General features: G+C 41.4%; 1 protein-coding gene across 3 annotated transcripts in view; it reads right to left on the reverse strand.

The window, feature by feature from the left end:
* The window catches only part of ATP8A2 (ATPase phospholipid transporting 8A2), a 2,139,258-nt gene that overhangs the window by 1,333,217 nt on the left and 793,985 nt on the right, over positions 1–12,056 (reverse strand). For all 3 annotated transcript variants that reach the window (XR_014967690.1, XM_085621612.1, XM_085621613.1), the window contains exon 16: positions 4,690–4,762. Coding sequence is in view for 2 of the 3 variants with exons in the window: in XM_085621612.1 (XP_085477738.1) it covers positions 4,690–4,762 (73 nt within the window). In the remaining variant the exon portion in view is untranslated. The remainder of the gene's footprint in view (positions 1–4,689; positions 4,763–12,056) is intronic.

Below are 12,056 nucleotides of genomic sequence, written 5' to 3' on the forward strand. Positions count from 1 at the left end.
AAGTTCCATTGAACAGAGTCAAGTTGAAATATATTAGGGTATTTTCATTGTTATTGTTCTTCTCATGGTGATCTTTCTCTACCTCGGATGTTACTGATATGTTGCATTTTTGCCATTTCTTCAATTTCTTCACTGAGACCTATTCATTTAAATAGCGTGACTTTGTAAAAGTAATTTTTTTGTTTGAACATCTGCGGATGACATTACCATGGGGGGTGCTGAATAAGTATTCATGTAGTGGATTAGTGCTTAGGTTAAGGTGATGTGACATTTATTTTTCATGTGCTCTGATTTGCTGGACAAATGATACATTCACTCACGCCACAGGATTCAGAAAACGTTCTTACTTTCTATGCAAGAATTTAGTATAAAACCCTCGATTTTAGGTGTGAGCCAGAAGACAGTCCTATTCTGCCACCCATGCTGTTGGATTCTTTTCTGATTTTTCTGACCTTTGAGGCTTATAAAATGTTTAGATTTCTTTTTATACTCTGTATAACTCTGAATTTGAGAGCCTTGATGGGATTTATTCTGTGCTGTTTATTTTTTAATTTTGTAATAAAACTCTAACTTTTCATTGGCCTACAGCTCAGTTACTGGGTGGCCCAAATTATTCTTAAATTGAAATAATTGGATGAAATTGAATTCATTTGATGTTGATGCTTTGGGAGGCTTCTTAATGCAGGGGCACATTGCATCATGAAATGGAGGTTCAACACTATTTCTGATTCAGTGAAATGTGGGAGATCTGATTAAAGTACATTGTGGAGAGTCTTGATTTTGGGGCAGAGGCGTAACAAAGGCCCCAGCAGTGAGGGAGGGACCAGACCTTCAGGGGGTCTCCTTAGCACAGTACCCAGGCCTGAGAGCTACAGAGTGAGTACAGAGGGGAGCCCCTCCATGTACTTTGCAGCGGGCGATCTCAAGTTTCATTACGCCAGTGTTTTGGGGTACCACCCATTTGCTCTAACACAATCACTCTGTTGTGCCATACTTTTTACCTCCTTTTCGAACATATCCTATCCTCAAAGATTTGTAGCATGCACCAGCACATGTCCTCCATCCAGCTGTCCAGTACAGGCGTGGTATTCACTCCTCACAGAAAATAAATTAAAACCATCTAATTTTCTTCAGGCTACATGACTGCAATAATATGATGTCAAGTTACATTCTCTGTGCTTAGAGACATGGCATGGGTTGTGGGAGCTTTGGAGGACACAATAAGGCCTCTCACTCATGCAGCCTTTAAAAAGGTTGGAGAATGATGCAACTGTGGCAGACCCTAGCTGGGGAGGTGACAGGGCCCGAGTAGGAAGCTCTTTATTTTTAAGGTGGACTACACAGATCCGCAACACACGGTCTTTTCTCTCAGGATAACAGAGAAAGGTAGCAGGAATACACCCAATTAAGGTGCACTATTTCTTGGAGTGGTGTTGGGAAGCAGCAACGCCACACTGGTCTCAGGCAGACACCTCACTCTCTGGACTGCAGGCCACATGCCAGTGTGTAAAAAAGCTGGATTTGAGATTCTTCAAAGCAATTCCGGCAAGTTTCTCAGCTTAAAAGGATACAAGGCAGTATCTGTTATGCTATGTTCTGTTATGTTATTAAAATTTATAGAGCGCACGATTACCTTTCGGTGTCCTGGCGCTAAGCACTGATAGCCTGTGGAGTAGTGGATGATTAGAACTGAGAAAAAAACCAAGTTTTGAGATTCTTCCTAAAGGAAATGAGATCTGATGCATTTTTCAGCATGAGCGGAAGTTGAGTCCATACTCTGGCAGCCCCATAAGTAAAACTCCTTGCTCCACAGTTTAACTTTTTTATACAAGGTATTTTCACCAGCTTGGCTCCAGAAGATCTAAGCATTCTGCATGGAGTGTACCAAGAAAACTTCTTTTTGAGAAATTCGGGAGCTGTCCCGTTCAAGGCTCTGAACACAATACACGAAGCCTTGAATCTGGCTCTCAGGTGAACAGGAAGCCAGTGCAGTCTCTTCAGCTCATCTTTGACTGATACCCATCTAGGAGTCCGAGTCAGGAGTCTGGCAGCAGCATTTTGGATGACCTGCAGCCTGTTTTGATGTTGTGACTGCATGTTAATGTAAAGGCTGTTGCAATAGTCGAGACGAGATAGTATAAGTGCAGTCACTATAGTGCGGAGACATCCCTCCGTCAGATAGGACCTGATTTTCCTGATCATTCTAAGTACCATGGAACAGCCAGAAGTGACCCTACTCACCTGGTCCCCCATGCTAAGTTTTTCGTCGACCACCACTCCCAGGTTTTTAGCCTTCCTGCAGGGAGTGGGGCAAGGCCCTAGTGAGTCAGGCCACCAATCAGGAGTCCACATCCGAGGGTTGTTTCCAAACTTCACCACTTCAGTTTTGGCAGAGTTCAGCTTAAGACATTTAGCTGACATCCACCTGGAAATGGCTAACATGCAGTTCGAAAAGCGATTGCCTGTTTCGTTCTCAGCTCCATCCCTGACCGACAGCATAATTTGCGTGTCGTCGGCGTAGGAGGTAAGCTGGAAACCAAATGACCTTATGATACCAGCCAAAGGGGCTACATAAATATTAAAAAGCGTGGGGCTAAGAGAGGAGCCCTGCAGCACCCCGCAGGGCAAAGAGAAGGCTTCGGATGTAGTGTCATTTAAATCAACTGTTTGAAGTCTGTCTTTAAGGAAGGACTCAAGGAGCTTCCAAGCTTGTCCTGTTACCCCGATCTCTGACAACCGATTTAGCAAAATTTTATGATGCACGGTATCAAAAGCCACGGATAAATCTAAAAGGACAAGCATAGCACTTCCTCCTTTGTCCATAGTTTCTCTGATCTCTTCTGTCGATTTAATAAGCGCCAACTCAGTACTGTGATATGGTCTAAAACCAAATTGTGAGTGATCCAGAGAGTCATTCAGCTGAAGAAAATCGCTGAGTTGCCTATTCATAGCTCTTTCAAGCATTTTGGCTGGTAGAGGAAGTCTGGAAATGGGGCGGTAGTTAGAGGGATCTTTAGGGTCCAGGGATTGTATCTGACTCCTCTTCTTTGGGTGAAACACAGGAGCTGGTAGGTTGGTCAGGAGTAGGTGTCAAGTAAAGTGGCGACTCAGTTGCCCCTCAGATTTGATACCACTTGTCAAATGTATCTTTCTTGAGACAGAGTTAAAGCTGTACCCCTTTGTATGCCTTAATATGCACAGTCTCTGCTGCCAGAGTGGTGGTGGCAGGCTTCCAACAAAGCCCACCTGGCTTTCTCCATCTGTCACAGACCATTCATTAGGCAATCAGAGACCATGCCTAAAACTCACATGCCCTTATCAGAGCTGGATACAAGATGCGGTAAATATGCAGGTACCTAACCTACTTCGGTAAGGTAGTTGGTAGCGGTTATTGCTTTGTCCATAGGGGTAGGTGATGACAAGCCAGGCAAGTGACGAAGCAGTGAAAAGAGCACTAGAGTGGGTGTTCTACAATGACCAACTCAGAAAGGTATTTTGGATAATTCTCCTTCCAGGTCTCAGAGGTGGGCACTGACAGGGCAGCCGGGTGTGATGCAGAGACAGCAGTGATAGCATTGCCAGTCTGCACTGAAAGGAGGACCATTGGAAACCACTGGTCTGTTTTTTTGGGAGTTTTATATAGCGCGAACTAGACCCGAAGGTATCAGAGATGTTTACATGAGCACTACAGACGGACACATTCATTTTTTATTCTTTTGTTAGACTTGGTGAGATTAAGTGATTTACCCAAAATCACAGGATGTTGAGCGTCCCTAGCCGTTAGGCCACATCCCCTCCCCTATTTTTTAGGGGAGAGGCTTACAATGTAGAATGACTGGCAGCACATCATTCAGAGGAATTCCTCTGAAGGCAGGTAGTGTACGGGGCTGTACCTACCCATATGGCAATGCTGCGTTTTTTTTTTTGGCACTCCTGGGTGGTGAACTGGTTATTAGGTGGAACTTCCTAATGGTTCATTTATCCCTGTGCTGTTGTCTGTGATACAGAGTGGGTGCCAGGGCAAAGGCATTCTCTCATTTGTGACTTAGGAAGTGTGGTACCCTCCAGACAGTTTCTTGCTGTGTTGTAGCGAACTGTCATACATAAATTAACACATTGTTACAAATGCTTCATCACAGATTAATGCAAGTAAATTTCCAGGAAAAAAAAAAAAGGAAAAAGAGTACTAAAAGCAGGATGTGCAATTCTGCTCAGTAATCTGACTTTCAATTTGTCTGCTGGCTCTGGTACTTAATAGAATGATGTAGTGATATAATTATTTAATTACAGATGAGCAGTGATGTCACACTTGGTCTCTAATATACAAATTCTAGCAGGATTGCTTTCAGCTATTGCAGGCTTCCAAGTATCATAATACCTCAACGTATAGTAACTTACTCTTGATATTACAATATACTGTATAAGAAAACATTATTTCAGGCAATTATTCGATACTGTAAACCTAAATAGACGTTTATATTGTCGGTTAATGGAGCAACTCTATAGACATAAAAAGGTCTGGTTGAATTATTAGGTTAAAGCAGAGCCATACTTTAACATTTACTCAGGAGCACTACCCCACAATTAGCAGTGGCCTATTGATGCTACTCAGTCAATAAACATATTGACAGGTTCCAGTCATTGTATCAGTTTTTAGAAGAGCAGGAACAGAAGCCAAGAAATACTTACATGTTCACTTTCAATATTTTGCAAGAGCGTTGGGTCATCAAAGTCACACGACTCGCTGGTGGAAGGTAGCTGGCTGTACAGGAAGTACAACAAAACATTTTATTTACACTGCTAACAAATAAATAATTCGCATTGTATTACATTGCACAAGTGGAATTCAGGTCAACATATTCCAGAATGCTAGAAACGTACGACGCAAAAACAGAGTTAATCATTACGTATGGAATACACATACATATATATACATACACACACATATATACACACACATACACACACATATACACATATACATATACATACACATATAAACACACATTATACACATACATACATATATATATATATATATGTATACACCTATATATATATACACCTATATATATATATATACACACCTATATTACCTACTGGCGGTCGCCAGTAGGTAGTTATAGTTAGGACCACGTTTCCATAGGAAAACCTCAACATTCTATTTTGAATAACTTTGGCGCCGGTTGACGAATCCTCGCGAATTTCTCAAAATAGGTGGGGCGCTACGCTCCGCTCCTACCCTGAAAGTCTCGGGGGGATCCGTCAAGCGGGGGCTGAGATAAAAGGGGGGTCCCAAAACGCGTTTTTCCCATGCATTTTTCCATAGGACCTTTAGAACGAGCTACAGCCCGAACGGCTGAACAGAATTACTCAAAATTTGGCAGAGAGGTAGTCCCTAGGTCAAGGAAGTGCCTTTTGTAGGTTTGGTGTAAATCTGTTCAGTAGATTCTGAGAAAATAGCCTTTAAATCAATATATATATCTGAGCCCGCTTACGGTACGCTTACCGTACGCTTACGGTAAGCGTACGGTGGCGTGCGCGAGCGCGATTCTGATTGGCTCTTAGATCTTAGTAAACATTCGAATCGGTCGAAACCAGGAAGCGGCGGCCGCCATTTTGTGTATTTCACTCTGAAAAAAAAGAGTGAAAACAAGGAAAGGGGGCAATGAGGAGAGTTACAGACCCCCTAACATTTGTAAGGGGGTCAAAGAAGGACAGAAAAGTACAAAAAAAACATTTATTGATTTTAAAAAAAATCACGGGGTACGCGTACGGTAAGCTTACGGTAAGCGTACGGTAAAAAAAAATAAAAATAAATAAATGAAAAGCAGATTTAAGAGTTTAGATATTAGGGAGCTCTAAAAAGAGCTGTTGTGTTTATGAAGTCATTTTTTTAGTGGTACCTACAAGTAAGTACCGATGCAGAGTCTAAGGTTCAAGAGGAAGACTCTGTTCCCTTCATCATTGAAGTGCACACCATCTCCTCTATAAATGTCTTGCATGTCATAACGCAAGTTGTTGTGGTAAATGGCACCCATACCATAGTCACGGAGGAAAGCAGAAACAGATTTGTTGACGTGCTTTCTTGCTTTGTCAATCTGTGGACAGAAATGATTGGACCAGTTCCATTTTTGCCTTTGGCATATGTTGGAAAACACAAAGGCAGTTTTAGGGAAAAGTGTAAACAGTTGTGCAAAGGTGTCCTTCATAAGCATTTCCAGACCTACCCCAGTCAAAGTGCCTAGGTCATTGCCACCACAGTGCACTATTATGAGGTCAGGGTGTTGGATTTGAATGAAGGATTTCACCAATGGCATCAATTGGTGCCACTTTAACCCTCTCTGACCAATCCATTTAATGTCTACATTTGGCAAAGCAAGGTCTCTCACCATACCTGTTTTCTCTGCAAACTTTTCACTCCAGAAGACATAGCTGTGCCCTACAATCCACACTGTGAACATCTTCAAAGGAGAACTGGATGCACTCAGGAGGTGTCTTTCAGTAGAATGGCAATATGAAAAGAAAGACAGTTTGGAAATGGAGGCATACATATTTTTTTCAAAACAAAAAGAACTGATTGGCTGTTTTATACCATTCTAGAATAAAAACTAGGCTGTATGTGTAAATTAATAGAAGCATGTTTTGTATTGGTAAAAAAAAATGTGTAACCAAAGAACAGTACTATGGATTTGCTGTTAGGTTTGAAAAGTCAAGCACTCTTGCTCTGTGGAATTGAAACATTGTTTGGCGAACTTCTGACCTAACTCAACACAGCAGTGTTCCATGAGCTGTTGCTATGGTAGCAGGCAGAAGTCAAGTTGGGGGAAGGGTACTAGGCAGAAGTCAAGTTGGGGGAAGGGTACTTTTGGAAAAGGGTTGGTTTTCAACCAATAGAAATGTGTGATTACATTTGAAAAAAAGGGGGAAGCACTGAGATTTGAAACTTACAAGTATATGTGTGGAAAAATAGAGGGAAAGTTTGCCATTATCTGGTTCTGCTGAGAGGAGAGAGGTGAACACAACAGAGATCCTGGCTCTGATAATCTGCTGTTTGAGTGTCACATTTCTTTCACAACTAACTAATTTTAAAGGTGAGTTTACAGTTTGAGAGGGGATGTATGTGGTAACTTAAGAAATGAATAATAGAAATGGAAATTGTTTTTGTTGTAGTTACACATGGTGGTTTCATAATGTGTCAGTCTGTAAAAGTGATTTTCACTTGCCCCGAAAAAAAAAAGAGCAGTAAGTGTGCTTTCAAATTGGCAAAGAAATTTCGTTTTGGGACTAATGTGAAAACATGACTCTGTGTGGAAATAGGAATTACAGGCAGAGATTTATTGCGTATTGCTCTGGTGATTTCACAGTTACATTAGATGGAAAGGGGGAGCGAATTTTTGGGGGAAGAAGCAGAGTCTTAGCACACACCCATGTGCTTGCCATGTATAGTCATGCACAGTATTTACAAGCGAGTGGGGTTTTCAGGTTTCAGTCTGTAATGCAAATACATTCAGCATCACTAAGGCTGGTTGCCCTTGCTGGAGTGTAGGCAGTCACCGAGAATACACATGGTGGTGGTCTGAAAAAACAGTTTGGACATGTGCATTTAAAAAAATGAAAAAAAGTGGTTTCATAATGTGTCAGTCTGTAAAAGTGATTTTCACTTGTAAAAAGTGATTTTCACTTGCCCCGAAAAAAAAAAGAGCAGTAAGTGTGCTTTCAAATTGGCAAAGAAATTTCGTTTTGGGACTAATGTGAAAACATGACTCTGTGTGCAGAGAGGAATTACAGGCAGAGATTTATTGCGTATTGCTCTGGTGATTTCACAGTTACATTAGATGGAAAGGGGGAGCGAATTTTTGGGGGAAGAAGCAGAGTCTTAGCACACACCCATGTGCTTGCCATGTATAGTCATGCACAGTATTTACAAGCGAGTGGGGTTTTCAGGTTTCAGTCTGTAATGCAAATACATTCAGCATCACTAAGGCTGGTTGCCCTTGCTGGAGTGTAGGCAGTCACCGAGAATACACATGGTGGTGGTCTGAAAAAACAGTTTGGACATGTGCATTTAAATAAATCAAAAAAAGTGGTTTCATAATGTGTCAGTCTGTAAAAGTGATTTTCACTTGCGCCGAAAAAAAAAGAGCAGTAAGTGTGCTTTCAAATTGGCAAAGAAATTTCGTTTTGGGACTAATGTGAAAACATGACTCTGTGTGCAGAGAGGAATTATAGGCAGAGATTTATTGCGACTTGCTCTGGTGATTTCACAGTTGCATTAGATGGAAAGGGGGAGCGAATTTTTGGGGGAAGAAGCAGAGTCTTAGCACACACCCATGTGCTTGCCATGTATAGTCATGCACAGTATTTACAAGCGAGTGGGGTTTTCAGGTTTCAGTCTGTAATGCAAATACATTCAGCATCACTAAGGCTGGTTGCCCTTGCTGGAGTGTAGGCAGTCACCGAGAATACACATGGTGGTGGTCTGAAAAAACAGTTTGGACATGTGCATTTAAATAAATCAAAAAAAGTGGTTTCATAATGTGTCAGTCTGTAAAAGTGATTTTCACTTGCGCCGAAAAAAAAAAGAGCAGTAAGTGTGCTTTCAAATTGGCAAAGAAATTTCGTTTTGGGACTAATGTGAAAACATGACTCTGTGTGGAAATAGGAATTACAGGCAGAGATTTATTGCGTATTGCTCTGGTGATTTCACAGTTACATTAGATGGAAAGGGGGAGCGAATTTTTGGGGGAAGAAGCAGAGTCTTAGCACACACCCATGTGCTTGCCATGTATAGTCATGCACAGTATTTACAAGCGAGTGGGGTTTTCAGGTTTCAGTCTGTAATGCAAATACATTCAGCATCACTAAGGCTGGTTGCCCTTGCTGGAGTGTAGGCAGTCACCGAGAATACACATGGTGGTGGTCTGAAAAAACAGTTTGGACATGTGCATTTAAATAAATCAAAAAAAGTGGTTTCATAATGTGTCAGTCTGTAAAAGTGATTTTCACTTGTAAAAAGTGATTTTCACTTGCCCCGAAAAAAAAAAGAGCAGTAAGTGTGCTTTCAAATTGGCAAAGAAATTTCGTTTTGGGACTAATGTGAAAACATGACTCTGTGTGCAGAGAGGAATTACAGGCAGAGATTTATTGCGTATTGCTCTGGTGATTTCACAGTTACATTAGATGGAAAGGGGGAGCGAATTTTTGGGGGAAGAAGCAGAGTCTTAGCACACACCCATGTGCTTGCCATGTATAGTCATGCACAGTATTTACAAGCGAGTGGGGTTTTCAGGTTTCAGTCTGTAATGCAAATACATTCAGCATCACTAAGGCTGGTTGCCCTTGCTGGAGTGTAGGCAGTCACCGAGAATACACATGGTGGTGGTCTGAAAAAACAGTTTGGACATGTGCATTTAAATAAATCAAAAAAAGTGGTTTCATAATGTGTCAGTCTGTAAAAGTGATTTTCACTTGCGCCGAAAAAAAAAGAGCAGTAAGTGTGCTTTCAAATTGGCAAAGAAATTTCGTTTTGGGACTAATGTGAAAACATGACTCTGTGTGCAGAGAGGAATTATAGGCAGAGATTTATTGCGACTTGCTCTGGTGATTTCACAGTTGCATTAGATGGAAAGGGGGAGCGAATTTTTGGGGGAAGAAGCAGAGTCTTAGCACACACCCATGTGCTTGCCATGTATAGTCATGCACAGTATTTACAAGCGAGTGGGGTTTTCAGGTTTCAGTCTGTAATGCAAATACATTCAGCATCACTAAGGCTGGTTGCCCTTGCTGGAGTGTAGGCAGTCACCGAGAATACACATGGTGGTGGTCTGAAAAAACAGTTTGGACATGTGCATTTAAATAAATCAAAAAAAGTGGTTTCATAATGTGTCAGTCTGTAAAAGTGATTTTCACTTGTAAAAAGTGAGTTTCACTTGCCCCGAAAAAAAAAAGAGCAGTAAGTGTACTTTCAAATTGGCAAAGAAATTTAGTTTTGGGACTAATGTGAAAACATGACTCTGTGTGCAGAGAGGAATTATAGGCAGAGATTTATTGCGTATTGCTCTGGTGATTTCACAGTTACATTAGATGGAAAGGGGGAGCGAATTTTTGGGGGAAGAAGCAGAGTCTTAGCACACACCCATGTGCTTGCCATGTATAGTCATGCACAGTATTTACAAGGGAGTGGGGTTTTCAGGTTTCAGTCTGTAATGCAAATACATTCAGCATCACTAAGGCTGGTTGCCCTTGCTGGAGTGTAGGCAGTCACCGAGAATACACATGGTGGTGGTCTGAAAAAACAGTTTGGACATGTGCATTTAAATAAATCAAAAAAAGTGGTTTCATAATGTGTCAGTCTGTAAAAGTGATTTTCACTTGCGCCGAAAAAAAAAAAAGAGCAGTAAGTGTGCTTTCAAATTGGCAAAGAAATTTCGTTTTGGGACTAATGTGAAAACATGACTCTGTGTGCAGAGAGGAATTATAGGCAGAGATTTATTGCGTCTTGCTCTGGTGATTTCACAGTTGCATTAGATGAAAAGGGGGAGCGAATTTTTGGGGGAAGAAGCAGAGTCTTAGCACACACCCATGTGCTTGCCATGTATAGTCATGCACAGTATTTACAAGCGAGTGGGGTTTTCAGGTTTCAGTCTGTAATGCAAATACATTCAGCATCACTAAGGCTGGTTGCCCTTGCTGGAGTGTAGGCAGTCACCGAGAATACACATGGTGGTGGTCTGAAAAAACAGTTTGGACATGTGCATTTAAATAAATCAAAAAAAGTGGTTTCATAATGTGTCAGTCTGTAAAAGTGATTTTCACTTGCGCCGAAAAAAAAAAGAGCAGTAAGTGTGCTTTCAAATTGGCAAAGAAATTTCGTTTTGGGACTAATGTGAAAACATGACTCTGTGTGCAGAGAGGAATTATAGGCAGAGATTTATTGCGTCTTGCTCTGGTGATTTCACAGTTACATTAGATGGAAAGGGGGAGCGAATTTTGGGGGGAAGAAGCAGAGTCTTAGCACACACCCATGTGCTTGCCATGTATAGTCATGCACAGTATTTACAAGCGAGTGGGGTTTTCAGGTTTCAGTCTGTAATGCAAATACATTCAGCATCACTAAGGCTGGTTGCCCTTGCTGGAGTGTAGGCAGTCACCGAGAATACACATGGTGGTGGTCTGAAAAAACAGTTTGGACATGTGCATTTAAATAAATCAAAAAAAGTGGTTTCATAATGTGTCAGTCTGTAAAAGTGATTTTCACTTGCGCCGAAAAAAAAAGAGCAGTAAGTGTGCTTTCAAATTGGCAAAGAAATTTCGTTTTGGGACTAATGTGAAAACATGACTCTGTGTGCAGAGAGGAATTATAGGCAGAGATTTATTGCGTCTTGCTCTGGTGATTTCACAGTTGGATTAGATGGAAAGGGGGAGCGAATTTTGGAAGAAGCAGAGTCTTAGCACACACCCATGTGCTTGCCATGTATAGTCATGCACAGTATTTACAAGCGAGTGGGGTTTTCAGGTTTCAGTCTGTAATGCAAATACATTCAGCATCACTAAGGCTGGTTGCCCTTGCTGGAGTGTAGGCAGTCACCGAGAATACACATGGTGGTGGTCTGAAAAAACAGTTTGGACATGTGCATTTAAATAAATCAAAAAAAGTGGTTTCATAATGTGTCAGTCTGTAAAAGTGATTTTCACTTGTAAAAAGTGAGTTTCACTTGCCCCGAAAAAAAAAAGAGCAGTAAGTGTACTTTCAAATTGGCAAAGAAATTTAGTTTTGGGACTAATGTGAAAACATGACTCTGTGTGCAGAGAGGAATTATAGGCAAAGATTTATTGCGTATTGCTCTGGTGATTTCACAGTTACATTAGATGGAAAGGGGGAGCGAATTTTTGGGGGAAGAAGCAGAGTCTTAGCACACACCCATGTGCTTGCCATGTATAGTCATGCACAGTATTTACAAGCGAGTGGGGTTTTCAGGTTTCAGTCTGTAATGCAAATACATTCAGCATCACTAAGGCTGGTTGCCCTTGCTGGAGTGTAGGCAGTCACCGAG

Source organism: Triturus cristatus, chromosome 8 (genome assembly GCF_964204655.1).
Source record: "Triturus cristatus chromosome 8, aTriCri1.1, whole genome shotgun sequence".
Taxonomy (NCBI): Eukaryota; Metazoa; Chordata; class Amphibia; order Caudata; family Salamandridae; genus Triturus; species Triturus cristatus.